Here is an 18,673-nt window from a genome sequence, read left to right as displayed (position 1 = left end):
AAATCCAATTACAAAATCGGCGACAAAACACCAATAAAAACGTGTTTCTGTACATATGGTCATTTTTTGTCAATCTGATTCTGAGTTCTGAACCAAAAAGCGCTTCACGCGACATTACACACGGGAAACTCCCTTTTCACTTTATAATTGACGTCATGTTCCGAACGTATTTAGACGAAAATAAATAATAAACACAGCTTATCGCGTTGAACTTACAAATCAGACCGCACCTTTACTAATGCCGAGAGAAACCATTTTTTAAACAAATGCACTTTTAGTAGCGCAGGTCACCAAAGCCAAAGGTTATTGTTTCTCAGAAAACAGCTGTACGATTGAAAAATAACTTGTCTGTTTCGTAGGAAATGTTTTTATTGACGCAAGCAAGGCGATAATATTACCTCTTCAAATTCATGTTTGCTTTCTTGGGAGTGTTTTGATGACGCAAGTGTAGATGCACGAGGCCACAATTATTGAATTAACTGCCAAGGTCGTCGAAAAGAACATAGCCTTCAAAGGTCAGACGAAAATATTACCGTATTTGCTTGATGGTAAGCCGCATGTTGAGGTGTTACAAAAATAATGTTAGCCGCCCTCGATTGTAAGCCGCACGCTGGATTTTTAGATATTATTGTTTCGTAATACATCTTTCTGTTGTTACATAGTGTAACTATTTGTCCATATCTGTTAGTTACGTTTTGCCCATGTCTGTTAATTATACCCAGCAGGACGTATATCAACGTATAATCTGTACATGCATACAAGTTTGGAACCCGAATAAATTAAAAAGTTGGAGTGTAGAAATAAGATTGGTATAAAATTAAAATGTAAGCCGCCCTCGATTATAAGCCGCATAAACGGCAGGTAAAAAACAATATCGGCCCAAGTCGCGGCTTACAATCGAGTAAATACGGTAATCCAAAACAAAACGTAAAGCGGTAGCAAGACATTGGAATTAGCTTGTTTGTCTCCGATATAAAGTACATGCGCATAAAATCAGAAAAAAATTCAGAGGCCTTCACTTTATATATGCCAGGTAGCCTATATCTACAGTCAAAAGTTTTCCAGAATATGAATTTTGGCGCTAAATTTATTACTTTAGTGTTATAATTTACAACTCACTGCAATGCTTTTGTAAATGACACTATTTTCATCATTCCTTCCGGCTATAAAATTTGACAATCAACACAAAAATTCAACAAATCTAGCTATTACAAACCAAAAACCGCATAAAAGTGTCAGATAAAGTAACCACATGTCGTGCTATCGTTAAAACGAATGCGACCAGATCAGTTTCTGGACGAAAATTTTGGTCAATTTCAAACCATTGATCTGTGTTAATCTGTTGCGGAAAAAACCTGCTTTGTGTAAAAGCCGACTTAAATAGTAGAGTGTGGTCGCCCAATTACCAATCATTAAATCTCGCGTATGCGTTTATTTCAGTGCAGAAATTTGTTGCAAACAACATGGTATAGTTAATTCGCAAGAATACGCGAAATTAGCCTAAACGTTGCAATGCTGTTGTTAATATTAATATATATTCACAGTTTTGTTACACCTAAATTTTAAAGCGTTAAAATTTTGAACCAAACCAACTCAAATAATAACCCATTTTTGACATAAATGGACGTTTCATAGTATAAAAACACAAATGACTGTTTTTTTCTTCTTGTTTTCGAAATGAATATGCATGATTCATAAAAACAACCTACCAAAAAAGATCACAATTTATGTCAAACGGTCACGTTCCGCCTTCTACACCTGTTTATCAGGCCTATACTTTCGAACTGTTACGTCACAATAGAATGTTGTAATCACTTTTGGAATCTGTGCGGTGACGCAAATGCCAAGTAACCATGGAGACGAGTGCTTATAAATAACTCCGGCGGCGAGTAAGACTGTTATTTGGATTAATTCGCAACAAGTGAACAATCATGTTTGCTACACTTGTAATTATTACTGCTTTGTTGCAGCTTTCAGCAGGTAAAACTGAACATATATAGTTAGTTTGAACGCCTTGTTATTGATGGACGTTTGTGTTAGAATTTTTGTATTTTCTTAATTTTTTTTATCTATTTAAGTGACTTGGAAATAGTTGCAAACTTTAGTGTCTTTTAGTTTTTATCCTAAAATTTGCTAAAAGTACTTTTTCTTGTTGTTTTATATATTTGAATCTCGCTTTTTAACAATGTGTTTGTATAAACAACTAAAATATAGTCTGCATTGACCATGGTTCTGAACGATTTTTAACATTTTTGTTTTCCTAAACTGTTTGAGTTTGGGTTGAAAAAAGTTGCAAACTTTGCTGTAAAGTTCCTGAGAGTTAGAAAAAATTATTATTTTTGCATTTTTTTGGTTTCAGGTTTACGATGTTGGACTTGCGAAAACGCGAAAAGCGAATTGGAATGTCAACGTGAAGGCCATCTTCAAACTTGTAAAGAGAATGAGGTTAGTGGATATTATATTTGTTTATTGCGGGTTTTCGGCCTGGTATTTGAGTCAAAAGCTTATGAGCTATTTAAAGTTACCATAACATGATGAACCATAAATATCACAGCTCTTTGTCAAAACGTTTTCTTTCAAAATTATGAGGGATTGCGCAACAAAACGAGGTGACCAAAAGCTGTAGCCATTTATCCAAGGTGCAAAAAATAACAATGTTATGTTTTTAACATTATATCGTGATTATATTATTTTGCAAGCATGTTTTGTGCAAATGTGTTTTGCATTATTATTTTGCAGAGACAATGTCAGAACGAAATAAGAAGAGGCGGCCATGGTTTGCTGATTTCAAAACGTTGCAAGCAACTGGCTGCGTGTTCCAATAACTTTGTACAGGTAAAGACTATACGTAAAATTATAGAACGAAAAAAAATATCACGTAAAATTGTGTTTTACCAAAATCAAATAATTTAATCAAAGCACCGATGTTTCTGTAGATTTAAAAAAAATGTATTGAACACATTTCTGCCTGGTTTGAAAACAACAGTGTAACATGTAATCTATACACTGTAACATGTAAGTACAGTAAAGCTTAACTGACAGCGATCAAGGTGGGATTTAAACCCACAGCTTGTGGGTTTTCCGATCTTGCAAATCCAGACAAAAGCACAAAATTGTACAAATAAAGTTGGTTAGCATGAAAATAAATCCCGTGACAAACAATCTTATTACATTCCTCAGTGTTTTTTCAACCTTTTTTTACTCTGCGACCCCCTATAGAGGTTTTCTCGCACAACGCGACCCCCACCAGAATGTGTTCTTAATTTACTAACAAACGTCGCATAGAAAAACCCTTACAGTTGAGTTTTCATGCTTTATATGTCAAAAAGCCAAAAACCGCAATCACCCAGAAGTATATAATCGTTAATACTGTTGTGACAGTTCTCAATCAAAGTCTTCGCGACCCATTCAAAAGTGCTTGACGATTCCATTTGGGGTCGCGACCCTCAGGTTGAGAAACACTGCTAGACTCCAGTCTTAGTTTTGATTTAGTTCGTCAACTAAACCTGAACCTACATCCTTACGACAACTTTTGTTTTTTGTTCTTGAAAATTAGAACTCGAAATTCCAGTGCGAATACCATCAATGGTCTTCGGTGTGTAGATGCTGTTGTTCATCATATCACTGCAACTCACCGGGGCTTGCCTGTCGAAAAAGTAAGCAATCAACACCTAACACTAACCTTACAAAAAGTTGCAAAACCCAAGTATATCGATTTACAAAGTCGCGAGAAACAAAATAAATTTGACGTCTTTTCTTGTCTTACTTTTCTTTTGTCCTACAATTTGTAATGCACACTTTAATGCAACTTTAATGCAACTTTAATGCATTTGTCCAATTTACAGCCCCAAGATGTGAGAGTCAAATCGGCAAGTTAAGAAACGGCGAAGTCACGTGCGAGAAGGGGAGTACCCACAGATCGAGATGTTTCTTCAAATGCAAGGCAGGTTATTACGTGGACGGCGAAATAGCCACGGAGGGCAATCAATGCATGTGGGATGGAGAGTGGGACAAACCGACACCATGCTGCTCAAGTAAGTTCTGATTGGCTGAGATACATGAGTTACGTAATCAGTCTATGTAACGCACAAGGACAACAATATAGGGACGCAAAGGTGTTTGGTGTATGCAAAACCCTGCAAAGTCCAAGGTTGTCGGTACAAATCTCACCACAGAATATTTCTTTCTAGCCAATCATTGCTATCAAAAAATACTCCTGTCAAGGCTAGACCAGCGGATTTTATGCCATAAAGCTTGCCTATTTAGTTACCACGCCTTAATTAGAATAAAAATATTTCCAGAAAGTTCGAAGCATCTTTTGACTTACTAATTTACAACCGAATTGTTTGGAAATCAAGTCTTAAAAAATATGTTAAAATAATCAAATATGTTGAAATAATCACTTTTTATTTGTTTCTTTGATTATCAGGAAACTGCTCCTTATCTGCCCTCGACATAATCATCGCGCTTGATTCCTCCTCATCGATTGGTGCAGAAAACTGGGTTACCATGACGACAATGGTGAAAGATTTTGTCAAGTAAGTTTCCCTATACTACTATAATTATAACTGTGGCTGGACTAAAATGATTGAACTTTAAATACGGTATGAAAGAAGGCTGGATATGTGGTCCTTGATTTATCTGCTTAATTAATAAAAACAATATTTGCCCGAAAACGCCATATCAAGTGTTTTATTCAAATAGAACAACACTAAAAGGCCTTTCTTGGAATTTTTTATCATTTTCAAATCAAAATTCACTGCACAGGGATTTGGCATCAAACCCTGAGATCCATGTCGGAGTTTTTCGCTACAACGAAGAGGTAGACGTCGAAACTCATCTTCTTCTTAAAGATTACACAGCATCAGGAACAGACGCGTTTCTACAAGCCATTGACGCCATGAACTACACCGGGTTAGGTAAGGATTGACATTACTTGTAAATCGTGGCCTAATATAGAACTCCAACCTATAACCTTGGCTTTGACTGAATTGGACGCTCATAATTTGACTTTTTCAAAAGTTAAACTGGTTTAAGCCGGTTTATTTCGGTCAAAAATCGTGGTTCGTCTTTGCGATGTCTCTTTGTGCCGTGGATTATCGTAAATATTTAGGTTTCAGCTAGCGGTGTGGCTTTGTAATCTTTATTGTGCTAAAGGTGTATTACACAAATACACAAGCAAATCACGCTGGGTTTAACCACTGAGCGCATAACTGATAGTTATATTTTTGCCGCGGAATTCGGATTTTCCCTCGCAACTTTACATAACACAAATTGACTGTTTTCTTGCATACCAGCAAACATGCTTATTAAGCTAACTACCGGTTAAATTCACAAGAGATTCAAGCCGCACAGTTAAGTTGCAAAAATAGCTCTGGACGCATTGATTTGCTGCGAAACAGAATAGGAATTGAAATCACTGCACTAAACTAGTTTTGCGGGCCACATTTCACTTAAAAGCAATATACGTCTTCGCCAGCCGCACAAACTTTATTTTATTAGCCATAGGTTGCAGATGAGTCGTAAGTGACCCTAACATTTAGGCCCTAACCCGAATTCGAAAAAAGAAGCCTAAACTAGGCCCGAAATTTGAAGAAATTTGCAACAGAAATGATGCTAAGTGTAACTCCAGACGCGAAAATCAAGTCCGTTCTCTTGAAACTCAAGCCAGAACCCAGCCCGACTTACAACTCTGGGTGACACACCGTTGCTTTACAAGATGTCGATTCCCCAATTTAGTTCCTAACCCAGTCAGAAAAACTATCCTTTGCCGTGCGTGTTTTTACCCTGACATGAAAACGCGCAGAAAACGTTGGATGAAAAGTTGATACTAAGCCAAAGTTATGTCCAATCAACTTCCTCTATCTAGTCGCATCTTTTGAATTTCATTAATAAAGGTTAAGACCAGTGGTGGGATTCAAATTTTTTTGTCAGCGATTTCTATCACAAAAGTCATATTTTTCAGTCGATTCTGTTACAAAAAGTCCATTGACAGTAATTAGAAATGCTAGCTGGTTCGCTGATCTCATAAATTTCGTGAGACGGTTTTATACTGGTTAAAACCGAGGATGTAAAACATTTACAAAAACACATAGGCCTATCAACGGAACATTGACATTTATTACCATACTGCGCTGTGTTATCATGCAGGAACCAACACAGGTGCTGCCCTTCAACACGCTTTCAAGGTCATGCTGAGTGATGCCAACGGCCACCGATCAACAGCCGAAGACGTCATACTCGTCATCACCGACGGCAAATCGAGTGATGACGTCAAAAGCGTTGCCACGCAACTGCACGACCACGGGACCACGGTGGGTTCGGAAAAAGTTCATCTCAATTTGCTTTTTAAGGATTTTTAGAGATTCCACTGTATATAACCAAGTATTGCTCATCCAGCAGTTTTATTGTAAACAATCGACGTTTCGACGTCCTATACAAGACGCCTTCATCAGGATAATGACATAACTTGCAGGACAAAATTCTTATAAAGCGACAAAGTGCAAAACACACACACAAAAAACAGCGATAAGAAGATCGCGCGGCTGCAAACTCGCACCAACGCCATGATAACACAGCTCAGTGCTTTTTTTATCTAATTAAACAGAAAAATAAGTTAAACGCTTTAAAATTGTTTTCATAAAAGTCACGGTTTCGGCTAAATTGCAACAATTTATTCGGCCAAAACCGAACCTTTTTGGAATTGTCTGTTTGAGCCAAAAAAATCGGCACATCACTTCTTGAAACGCCTCTGATTTAAAAGCAAGTCGCCGTATTTGCAAGAACAAAGTTATATCAAAAAAAACCTAGACCTGTCACATGCGGAGTTTGACCAATAAAGAGTCATAAGCATTTTTCGCATCTTAATATATTACAAAACTTCCCAGGTTCTGGTGGTTGGTATAGTTTCTTCCAGTGGTTCCCTCGACTTTACACAGCTTCGTGACATGGCAAGCAACGAGAATCTGATCTTGGTAGCAAGGCGGGGCTTCAAGCAACTAGACTCGGCATTTCTCAGGCAAATACGGGACTCGATCTGCGGCACTTGTCAAAATTAGCCCAAAACCCACGCTATGACGGCACAAGCTACGCTATGACGTCACGAACTACGCGTATGATTTCATTTGCGCGTGATAATATTTTTGGAATCTAAGATGTGTGTTTCATTGCCGTGGTAATACTAGTCGGCGACGTCATGTTATGTAAAGTCTGTGTAAAAGGTTTGAGTGTTGGTGTTAGTTGTTCTGTATGTGATTTTTATGTTTGTTTTGGTAAGATGGTGTATGCGTGCAACTATTTCCAATACAAATTATGATACTACAATACGCTATGTCTTTGTTTTACACTAATAGCTAAGCTAAAGATTGCAAAACAAAATGTTTCGCAACAACAGACGACCCCTATTGCCGCAGATTCGAATCCGTACGCTTAAATCTGGCAAAAAAACGACACACCACAATTTGGCGACATATACTGATGATGCTATTTCGGGGCAATAATTTCCCAAAAAATTCATTGATTCTTAAACTCTAAGGTTTATGCTATTTTGCCAAAAACATAGTTTATTACACAAACTGGTGACCGAAGAAGGGCACTGTATAATTAGCATCATATGACAGAAACAGTAGCAGCAATAATTTGAAGGTTTATGAGTTTTCATTGACAAGCAAAAAAAAAAATTTGATTTGACGAGTGGTATTGGTACATACAATGTAATTTCAGGCAATTTTTATGTTTTTGGCAACTTTTTGCTTGCAGCAAGGCACGAATAAGAACAAGATTATTTACAAAAGTGAGAAAGGCTAGACTCAACCTAACAGCAAAACTAAACACACACAGTAAAAAAAAAGAAAAAGCAATGACTAACAAAAAAATATCTTAACAGTCATGTAAATTAAATGTGTATTTATGTTTTTAATTCGGTAATTTGCGTCATTTGGCAACTTCTAAACCTACATGGAACTGAATAGCTGCGGACGGGCTACATCCCAAATCACCTACTAACTAAGTACATGCAGCTAAATTAGTAACTCGTGGTAAAACTGGAACTCATAATTAGCTGTTGAATTTAGTAAAAAAGCTACCAAGATGTAAGACAGGCTGGAATGGGCTTTAGTTTCAAGAAGATTAGAGCCTGACTTTACATTTGTATCGTAATTTCACATTGGTTGGTCCAATTTTCGGGTCTAATTCAGGCTTCTTTTTTAAAAAAAGCAGTTTCGGGCGCGCTTACAACTCTAAAAAGCGGTGTGCGGTTATAATCCCACAATATCAAGCAGAGATGTACAATCTGCGGCCGCGGATACAAAAATTATGCGGTCAAGCACCATGTTCTGGTGGCCTCGCATGCCTTACCAGACTTTGTATTGAGGCTCAGTATGCAGCTGGTGATGCGTGTACCTCAAGATTGAACCCAGTAATGACAAAATGTCGTTTTTTAACAAGGCAGCAAAATCGACACAAATAGGTTTGGCGGAGGAGACATGTTTTTGTGAAAATGGTATATATTGTAATGCTTTTACCCAAGTCTTAGCTAAATAAGATAATAAACTTGTCTAGCGTGGGGAACTGTTAAAAATGAGACAGTTACTACTAATTACATTTACAACACACAAACAAGGTAACGTTGAGACAGTTAAATGACATAAGTTGCACAGAAATGGGAGAAAAAAATGTAACATCAAAGGCAAAAAGTTTTACTGAACCAGTAATAGGTGTAGTACAGAAGAAAAATTAAAGTCTTGAATAACATTTTAAATACATTGATTTTACTCCAAAAAAGTTTGGATTAAATACTACTGTTTTAAGTTTCGCACTGAGATAAAATAAAAGTGTTATGATTGTCACACTACTTACAAAATATGATTTGGCAGTGACCGTATTTAAAAGACAAAAAACAATACATGCAACAACCTAGGCAAAAATTCTAGTATTTTGTTTAATTCAATGCCAGCATTGGGCTTTTTTGTGTGTATTTTGGGAGTACAAACCACATGGTATACCTGCTTGGAAACGTTTCTTAAGAAATTGCAAACACACCAGAAATTTATGTTGTATTTGTTGGGAATGTTGTGTTCAACAAAGGAGTGTACATTGTGGTTGACATTGACATTGTAACTGGGTCTGATTCAGCAAAAAGAAGCCCTGCAAATATTGTATTGGTTAAATCGGATATAGGACATATTGTTTTGGTTTGTAAACTTTACCATCTGTATAAGAAAACAAATTCGTTCACAAATAGTTCAAAGGTTCACATATCAGCCAATGAATTTAGAAACAAACCGAGTCATTTTATCATTCAAACAATTTAATTAAACTATGTTTCTGATCAGAAATATGACAGCAGGTTTGGTAAGAAGTTTGAGTTACAAGATGACTACGTCAATGACATTATGGTTCTTGGTTACACCCAGAACTAATAAAATGATGAGTCAATAGAGAATTCAGCCACATATTCAAAATAATATCATTATAAACTTTAATCCTAAAATCAATCATCGCCTTTTTTGACAAATTTTTTTTGAGTCAACTAAATTCTTAGGCATCATCAGTATCTTACATAAATACGTTCTATAAGTTTAAAACCGTTGTAGTAAAAACTAAGTTTTTTAAGTACCTGCAATTGATGCTGTCATGCAACAAGTTAACATTCCACCAACTAATGCTCGCAAAGCAAGTTCCGCGAGTTCAGTCTTTCGAGTTGGCATCAGAACACCTATAAAGGTAAAAATATTTTTTGGTCAAACAATTTTTAACCAAACCATGCAAAGCTGCCCACAAAGAAATGACCCACGCGATACAGTCAAACTTTACCCAGCACATACACAAAACATTGCATATGTACCAAGTGGGACAAAACTGCACAAAAAAATTATGATAACAATAGATGCTTGTTGAAGCTCCACCTATAATAAGCCTGCTTTAACAGAGGTTTTCTTTTTCTTTTAAAACTAAGATAGGGATGTGAGCTTCCTAGAAAGGTAAAACTTACTTAATCCCCCGACGATAATCCCCAGTGAGCTGATGTTACAGAAACCACAAAGAGCATGAGTGGCAATGACCTCCGACCTTTCCTAAAAAAATGAATTGGATTAATTACTAAAACATGATAATGCAATACTTTGCAGTCTACACAAATGTGAACACAATTATGTACATTATTAGAAACTAATTTTGACAAAAACATTACACACAAACAAAGGATTAGATTAAAAATTCTTTTACCCGAGTTGAAATATTCATATTTTTAAGAGAAAGTTTTCAGTAACTTTTGCACAGAAATAAATTAAACAAAATATTCAGAAATAAAATTAATTTAAAGTACGCAGATCCGAAACTCAATTCTGTTAATTGCAACAAATTATAATTTATTTTAATATGTGAAACACTGTGGCTATTGGCAATGGAATTTAAAATAAAGAAAATAAAAGAAAACAATTTTTCGTACCGACATAAACTGCAAAGTTCCATTTGCATCAAACTTTGAGATGGTTCCATTGAGTCGGTTTGCGAAATAAGGTTTCATCGACTCAAATGCAATAAATTCGTTTAAGAAAGTTTTCATTCCGAAAAGTTGACCGACCAAAAAACAATCTTCCCAATCAGCTCCCATTAAAAATGCAACGGGCATGAAAATGTAACTGCAAATTACCTGAAAAAACACAAATACAAATAAAGTGAGGGTTAAAACCAAATTTGGTCACCAATAAAATTTAATACACGATTATTGTCACTGAACGCTTGCTTGTTGTATAGCAGGGGTCGGCAACCCCTGGCACGCATGCCAAGGTTGGCATGTGAGATGGTTTTTCATGGCACGCCAACCGGTTTGCATGTTTATATTGAAGTAACAATTTAACCTGTTACACTGCTTGTTTATAGTTCTTATCATGCCATTGTCTTAAAATTCAGCCTTACATGCACAAAACACTCTGCTTTCTTTTTATTATTGATATCTGCTGGCGCGAACCACCATTATTTAGAAACGTTGGCACGCGAGGTCATTAACACATGGAAATTGGCACGCGTCGCCTAAAAGGTTGCCAACCTCTGCTGTATAGGTTAATTTGTGCCAACTTTTTCACTAAAAAAATTTCTTTCAAGCATTTTAAATGCAGATCCAATAATAGTTACATAATAGCTTACAACTATTTTCCATATTTTATGATTATTAAACAAAAATGATTTTGATTAAATAAAGGCATTTTTTTTGTTAGATTATGTCAGAATATGGGACAAGTTTTTTAAAAACAATGCGGATTTGGATGCAAACAATTTTTATCCTGCTATAATTAATGTTAATTTGTCATTGCCAACAAAATGACTTCCACAGCCTAAAATATATTATTATTATTATAGTTTCTCGCGCCCTTGGGCAGCAAGATTGATCCACTTTTTCCTGCCTAAAATATATGCACATGTAAATTTGGTAAACCTGTGGCGTGTCTACAGAAAACAATACCTCACGAGTTTGGAAGAAACAGTTCTTACCTCAAATGACAATCCCTGGATGCCAACAAAGGCACCAAACCAAGACAGTGTTGCATTTATAAACGCAAGCAAGGCAAGGAATGCAATAAGGTTAGCCGCAATGTTTGCCACAAGTCCAATTGACATAGAGGCACCGGCTGCAGCTGCTTCTACAATGTTGTGGTCAGTACTGTGACAAGAATGTTTAAAGAGTTATAACCCGCTACATGACCTATTTCATGGTATGTCAATAAAACCGAACAGGCTGCAAAAATGTATGGATGTTTAATGAGGAAAATAACAGCCTAAATAGATGTAAAGTGACATGCTTTATTTTTTAAACGGTTTTGGCAACTGGGCAATGCTCATGCCATCATCAGTGATATGAGGGACCACATCATTTGGATGTGTGACTTACTAAACTTGTGATCAAATCGGTGTACTATTTTCTACACAAATGGTGTCTTATTAACTTATAAATTCCTAAAAATAATAGCAAAAGGCCTTGGATAAAAATGTTTTACCCTTTTCAAATAATTGCTCTATGATAAAAGCACATAAAATAGATACAACCTCTGAAATGCTAGTCAAAGTAATTACTTGCTTCAATCAGAAAGAAAATGAAAGATATACTACATAAGCTATTGCTGCCAGGCATAGTATCAAGTTTAAAGAGCTCTTCTGGCAAATGTGATTGGGCCTCTAATCCCAATCACTTTAGAGGCCCAATCATTTGTTATCGCACAGTTTTATCGTTGCATTGTGACGTGCTTGCATTCTATTCTTTTTTCCTTTGTTTATCGTGCACTGTACTAGACGCATTCAGTGTTATTTACCCTGATGAAGCCGACCTGTAAAGGATGTCAAAACGTCGGAATAAAATCACATTTGCCAGAAGAGCTCCACAAACTTGAAAGACACACTACTTTCACTACCCTCTCCACAAAGTTTTTTATATGCCAAGATTAAACATTTTATCTTTATTAAAATGAACACAAACAGAGGTTCCCCTCGCTTACCCAGATTGCAGTTTAAGGGAGTCAGTGTTGAGGAATTGAGATTTTTCTCTTTCAGGAAACAACATTCTTGAAACAACAAGTGAAGCTGGGGCCGACATCACACATGCAGTTAACAGATGAACACTATTGACCTGAAATAAAAAGGAGATATTAAAAAAATGGATAGTTTAATTGTACCTAACAATATTATTTTTTACAAATAAAAGTGCTATTTTGTATTTTATTTTAGTTCTGCGCATAACGTTAAAGATTTAAAAACTACACTTGCATTAACGACACAGAATCAGAAACAAAAAAGCTGCAAAAACCTCACAGTTGAAAACACACAAACATGGGGTAGAATAGTTAAAGAGCACAGAACTTGACAAGTGACATGTAACAGAGGATTTTGAATACTTTGGCCAAAATGAACACACTTACAAAAATCAGTGGTGAAATGTATTGAATGTACATGTTCAAACAGTACTAATTCTTTTGCTCACCAGGCACAAATACTCACCCCGAAGCCAACAAAGACTCCGAACACAGAGAAAGCAATAGAACCAAGCCCAGCAGTCAAAACTGAATGAATTTCTGCCTTCGTTAAGTCTGCGAGATATGGTCGAACCACTAGGGGTGCCTCAGTCTAAAACAGCAAACAAGTATATTTTTATGCAAACAAATCAAGATAAAAATTTTTTTATATATTTTTTAATTAAGGGTAGACTTTATGATTTTAGGATAAGAGTTATTTCCACAAGTAAAAAAACAAGTATGTTTGTGTTTTGATACAGTAATGGCCATGTATTTTAGTGCTTTTTCACTAAGAAAAATGAGGTACTGCTTTTGTTGTATAGTCACCCTTGAAAAATTACCAAGAATTACTCGTGCAGTTTATAATTTCCTAGCAAACATAGGCAACCCATATACTTCAAAGTTGACACAACAAACCGTATCAAATACAATTAGAAAGTTTACATTAACCCTTCACTTATAGTTTATTTCTCACTAGTTTTCAAAGCACTTACAATAAATACTAAAACAGCTCGAAGTGCTTGATTCAGGTAGTATAAAAGTCCAACATTAAATTAGGCACAGAAATACTAAAATCTATAAAAATCAAACAAAACTATGTAAAGGGTACAAAAGAAATGCATATAATTGATGAACTAAATACAAAAACATTACAGCATGAAAATTAAAATTTGCAGACACACTGAACCTACCATTCCAACAAATATGTTGGCGATGGCCACAGTGGATTCAATAGCCGAAGTACCCAGCGTGATTTGTGTCAAAAAGGCAAGTTTTCCAATAAACCACTGCATGATTCCAATGTAATACAACATGTTCATGACTGTACTGAAGAACACAATCATAGGCAAGACCTGAAATGAAACAAATAAACTATTATATCAATACACATGGATGCCATTATCTGGAAATTTGGTTATGTGCAAGCTTTTTTTTAGAATTCAACCGGAAATGACAATTGACTGTAATACTTTATGAACTAATTTTAGGCTATGTATTATGTTTAGTTTAAGATTCATTGTGCAATGAAACAGAATTTGTGATTTTCCACAATTGTTTGTGTGTGTGTGTATCGCATTAATTAGCAGTCTTTGTTGTTTCCCACATGTAGTTGCAATTGAATAGTAACACTTAAAACTGTTCATTTTAAACAAGTGTTTAACTTCAACCAACAAGCCCAAAACCCTCAAGCTTGTGATTACATTTTTTGGAGCTCTTTAGTAACTTCCCTTAAATGAATATTTAGGATTGCTTAATTAACAGAACTTCCATTGAATCTATCAATCAACCCATGGTTTAAAGCAGGGGTGTGCAACCTTTGTTACTGTGGGGCCAAATATAGTTGTCAAAATTAGATCGTATGCCGCACCTGTGTATAACATATAGTGATTTCCCTTTGTTGACTACCAAATATGCTTAACTACAAGTAAATTCGCATTTGATTCTAGTCACGTTTTGTCAGGTCACAAAAAATAGCACCGGGCACATTAATCTGCTCAAAAATATATAGTAGTTAAACTTGTTTGCCAGTGCATTTGAAATCCAAGCACAACCTTTAATCAAGGGCCACATTTGGCCCGCGGGTTGCACACCCCTGGTTTAAAGCAGTGGTCAGCAACCATCTGCGGCCCTGTACCGGTCCACGAGGAGTTCATTACCGGGCCGTATAATTTTTCAGGTTAAATGCTACAAAAACATTTTGCCATGTATTCCGGGAATGATAAATTAATTTAGGCATTTTCATTGCTTATTTTTTTGCAGTTTTTTTTAAAACCGGTCCGCGATAAAATTTTACTTTTCAAAATGGTCCGCAGTGCAAAAAAGGTTGCCGACGCCTGGTTTAAAGCATAAAAACAACAAAAGATTAAAAAATATAATGCAGCATGTAAGAAAATATGAATCACAGCTTAGCAACAGTACAGAAAAAAAACTAATAATAGTTAGGATTAATAATAACAACCCTGGTTAACTTTCCCTAAAACAATCAACCATGTCCTTTTCAGCAACTATTCAAAATGACAGGAAACAAATACAACAATGAACATTGCATTACAACTGATAAAGCTGACCAAAATGGTTTGCTTCGGCGATAAGGAACGGTTGTTATGAAAAATGTTATCAATGTTTAAACTGCAGCAGCAAAATAAGTCTAGCGACACTGATTATTTCAAACCACAAGCTTGGAAACAAGTGCTAAAGGAAAAAGAAACCTAATACTTTGAAATATATTTTTTTGATTAACAAACCCCGCTTGAGATTACACACACTGGCCCACCTACAATGTATGTTTGTTAATAATAAATATATGTGTTTGTTAATAATAAATATATATATATGTCATAACAGACTACAGGAATCAGTCTGTGTAACAGGGTGGTAACCAATGGATCTGTCTTTTAAACGTAAAGCAAGCGACAATGCCTCCGAAACAGGCGAAATTAATATTTCTGTGATGTAAACAAATGATTTTAATAACGTTGATCATTGCCTTCTTGAGCAATTTGTACAATAAATATATGTGTTTATTTTCCACACTATAGTGACAGATTATATATGAAGACAGATTTCTCAGGACCTAAGAACTTTTTAATAAACTTTCTCTTTCCCAGCAAGCAAACAGGTTAACTCCAATGTAGTTGAAAATTTCAGTTTAGGCCATATGTCTCGGAAATTGTCAGAATCTGACACTATATTTGTCCGGCAAATTTGACAAGCAATTTCCTGAAGGTTTTCACCCATTAAAGAGTTCAAATTCGGGACTTTATTACCCAAGTTAAGGTAAAGGGCAACTTACTTTGAATGCAAAGTAATGCATCTTAAAGTTATCGAAGACAAAAATAGATCCATACTCTGTGTACTGCATGAAGGTCTGCAAAAGAAAAAATAAAGTCAGTTAATAGTATTATAATTTAAAGATTAAAAAATGTAAGATCTTTAATTGAAACGTAAATTGCCTCATGCAAGTAAGCTTAGCAATTCTTCTAAAATCAAAACAAATTTTGGATTTAATTTTAATAGTGGTTGTAACAGACTGTTTAAAATTAGATTACAAATTGTTGGTTTGTTTAGAAAACTTACAGCAACTTGGTCTCCAACGAATTTAATTGTGGCATAGCCTGCAGCTGTTCGCAAAATCAACAGACCAAATATAAACTGCATTGCAATTCCCCAAATAACTGGTCGCCATGTGATCTGCAACAAGATCAAAAATCTGCTCAGTAAAATATTACAAGATAAAATCGACATTTAACATAGTGTTAACACTAAACTGCCCAATGTTTTCTGCAGTTGCCTAAGTTTGTTAATTTCATCTAGCAACAATCTCGCATTACAAAAGATTTAGATACATCCCAAATTTAGTCACTAAAATGTTCAACTTCAATTGGAAAATGTGATAACTTTGCAGTAAACAAAATGCTTTCAGAGTTAAATTTATGAAATATACTGTTCCTGATATCTCTCTAACACAATATATGTTTTTCTTATTCATGGCTTACATGTTTTGGGTATTTGGAACCCCAGAAGCAAACACAGAGAATGATCACAAATCCAAGAAGTGACACCAACTGGCTGGGATTTCTCATCAAAATGTCCACAAGAAGCCAAACAATAAATGCCAAACAGCCGAGCAAAATTACCCAGTTTAGCGCTCTGCAAATTTGTACAAAAAAACAATGATAGTTGAACTGATATGTCACTGTACAAACACCTAGAGCCAGTTTTTACAACATATATATTTGTTTGTTGTTACAAATATTTAAGGTACACAAATGTACGTAGTGAAATGACTGACAATAAGTGATCTGTAACAAAGAGTTTGTACCGGTTGTAAAGTGGCAAACATGGAACTATCCTAGTTTGAGTTTTGAAAACAAAAAAACCTAATGTTTTTATTACTACACTAAAATATATGATCGAATAGTTTTTGGCACATCATTGACCAAGCATTAAGTGATGCTGTTTTTTGGCACTATTATGAGTAAATTAAAAAAACACATACTTTTTGGATCGTTGTTTGGAAACAGAACTAACATTTCTGATACCAGCACCAATCAGTTTGTAGAATCGCTTCGAGAACAGTTCATAGAAGACAAGAGCAAGAACCACACAAGTGAGAATGATGAGAGGAATTGCCGCATGTGCATCATACACGATGGCCACAATAAGGTAGACAAAATATGCTGTTGCAAAAATTATAAACAACGTAAGTAATTTTATTGCATTAATTTGTTAAAAGTTAACGCAAACATCTTTTAACATTTGTGAATTATTATTCCACAATTTAGCTTAGTTGGGTTTATTTTCAAATTTCCCTTTTTTTTCGAAAATTCTGTCAACAAGGAAAAGCTAGAATAATGAAATTCATACAACAAATGTTGAAAATGTGTGGAGGTGTAAGTTAGAGTGTTTTATAAAAAATATACACCTTTTGTCCAATCTTTTGACCAAAAGGTTTCAATACAAATAAAGGTATTTTACCAGCTATTAGAAGTCCAAAGAACATGTACTTCAAAATTGTAAGATGTTGTTTCACCACTGGAGCAATCGTATTTACTGGCCACAGAAGAATTCTAAAAACAAAAATGTATGTGTTCAGTTCGGTAAGGCCATGTAGTTACAAATAAACTTAAAAAATGAGGTTGAAACAAGTTTAAAAACTGCAAACCAGTTCAAACAAGGTAATTTGGCTGAACTGAAACAAAAACCTAAAAAATGAAACCAAACAAAAAACTGGAACGCAGAAATCCACCCTCAGAAACAGTAAATATTTACTATGTAGACATTTCATATTCTGTCCTTTCAAATTATATACCACTGCCCTGCATAAACCACAATTAGGTGTTGGTTTGAATTGACAAAGTTGTACCTGTTAAAAAGACCATCGCCCTTTCCAAGTGAATTAGTAGATGAACTTTCTTCAGATCCTGGTGTAAATTTTTCCATTTCACCCTTTTCCACATCTTGGTTGCACATTTCCATTTCTACTCTGTGGCCATCACCCTGCAAAAAATAAATAAATTGTAAAATGTGATTCAATTTTTAACACATGGAAAATTAAATTATTTATATAGTACAGAAAAGAAGCTTGTTTTAGTTTGTAAAATAATATCTAACAATAAAACACATGAAACAAAAAGCGATGTTTATAAAACAGAAAAAGAATAATAAGCAAAACATATGTCAGTAAATAATTTGCAATACTAAACACTTTTAAAATAAAAATAAATACCATTTTATGTGAAATAGAAAAGAACCTTACTAATGAAAATAGTTTCTTAAAATAAGAGAATAAATAAAAAACTTAGTATCTCTTTTTTGTCCATGTCCAATGTTCTAACTTCTTACGTATAAATTCACTATACTAATAAAAACAACAAAACAATACAAACTTAGTCAAAAACTTACTTTTTCATCAGTCATTTTGCTTCAGTTACTGTCTGGGATGTGGAAATCAAAGTAGCACGCATTCGCAAGTATTTACCAAACGCAAACTGTTTAGCCTTCAAAACTGTGAATTATCTTCAAACCAGTCACAATTCTCAACTGTCTTGTGCCTTTTTTTCAAGTTACGCGGCAAAACAGTGAAAGAAAACTTTGGCGGCAAACACGTGTTTATCACGCGCAACACTTCTTTTTTTACGTCACGCCTACTTAATTTCGTCCAATCATAG

The 18,673-nt window shown here is 35.1% G+C and overlaps 3 protein-coding genes across 3 annotated transcripts; 2 read left to right on the top strand and 1 right to left on the bottom strand.

Annotated features, from left to right (window-relative positions):
* The first annotated feature begins 1,931 nt into the window (after positions 1 to 1,931).
* Positions 1,932 to 4,574, top strand: LOC145211234 (ly6/PLAUR domain-containing protein 6-like). The gene is made up of 6 exons (XM_080080029.1): positions 1,932 to 1,980; positions 2,360 to 2,445; positions 2,740 to 2,835; positions 3,557 to 3,656; positions 3,846 to 4,034; positions 4,430 to 4,574. The coding sequence occupies exons 1-6, from the start codon at positions 1,932 to 1,934 to the stop codon at positions 4,540 to 4,542; spliced, it is 633 nt and encodes a 210-aa protein (XP_079936155.1). The 3' UTR covers positions 4,543 to 4,574.
* Positions 4,575 to 4,655: 81 nt separating this feature from the next.
* On the top strand, positions 4,656 to 7,323 carry LOC145209291 (matrilin-1-like). Its single transcript, XM_080079558.1, has 3 exons — positions 4,656 to 4,919; positions 6,151 to 6,314; positions 6,888 to 7,323. The coding sequence occupies exons 1-3, from the start codon at positions 4,901 to 4,903 to the stop codon at positions 7,056 to 7,058; spliced, it is 354 nt and encodes a 117-aa protein (XP_079935684.1). The 5' UTR covers positions 4,656 to 4,900; the 3' UTR covers positions 7,059 to 7,323.
* A 205-nt stretch (positions 7,324 to 7,528) lies between these two features.
* Positions 7,529 to 18,654, bottom strand: LOC145209290 (solute carrier family 28 member 3-like). Its single transcript, XM_080079557.1, has 15 exons — positions 18,408 to 18,654; positions 17,869 to 18,002; positions 17,481 to 17,572; positions 17,002 to 17,182; positions 16,499 to 16,652; positions 16,080 to 16,193; positions 15,796 to 15,870; positions 13,694 to 13,855; positions 12,988 to 13,113; positions 12,489 to 12,619; positions 11,491 to 11,659; positions 10,448 to 10,651; positions 9,992 to 10,073; positions 9,617 to 9,715; positions 7,529 to 9,144 (listed from the first exon to the last, which is right to left on the bottom strand). Exons 1-15 carry the CDS (start codon positions 18,420 to 18,422, stop codon positions 9,047 to 9,049), a joined length of 1,836 nt encoding a protein of 611 aa, XP_079935683.1. The 5' UTR covers positions 18,423 to 18,654; the 3' UTR covers positions 7,529 to 9,046.
* Between the last annotated feature and the right edge of the window lie 19 nt (positions 18,655 to 18,673).

This window comes from Phallusia mammillata, chromosome 1 (genome assembly GCF_965637545.1).
Source record: "Phallusia mammillata chromosome 1, kaPhaMamm4.hap1.1, whole genome shotgun sequence".
Lineage (NCBI taxonomy): Eukaryota > Metazoa > Chordata > Ascidiacea > Phlebobranchia > Ascidiidae > Phallusia > Phallusia mammillata.
This window is presented reverse-complemented; position numbering and strand designations above follow the sequence as displayed.

What these genes read in the sequence shown, in the direction of transcription:
- LOC145209290 (XM_080079557.1), bottom strand. An exon ending in GTTCCAAATACCCAAAACAT is followed by an intron (nt 16,194 to 16,498) that starts GTAAGCCATGAA and finishes ATCTTGTTGCAG; the next exon opens with ATCACATGGCGACCAGTTAT. An exon ending in CATGACAGCATCAATTGCAG is followed by an intron (nt 9,145 to 9,616) that starts GTACTTAAAAAA and finishes CAATATTTGCAG; the next exon opens with GGCTTCTTTTTGCTGAATCA.
- LOC145211234 (XM_080080029.1), top strand. Translation starts at nt 1,932, where the DNA reads ATGTTTGCTACACTTGTAATTATTACTGCTTTGTTGCAGCTTTCAGCA. An exon ending in AAACTTGTAAAGAGAATGAG is followed by an intron (nt 2,446 to 2,739) that starts GTTAGTGGATAT and finishes ATTATTTTGCAG; the next exon opens with AGACAATGTCAGAACGAAAT. An exon ending in GTTCCAATAACTTTGTACAG is followed by an intron (nt 2,836 to 3,556) that starts GTAAAGACTATA and finishes CTTGAAAATTAG; the next exon opens with AACTCGAAATTCCAGTGCGA.
- LOC145209291 (XM_080079558.1), top strand. An exon ending in TGCACGACCACGGGACCACG is followed by an intron (nt 6,315 to 6,887) that starts GTGGGTTCGGAA and finishes AAAACTTCCCAG; the next exon opens with GTTCTGGTGGTTGGTATAGT.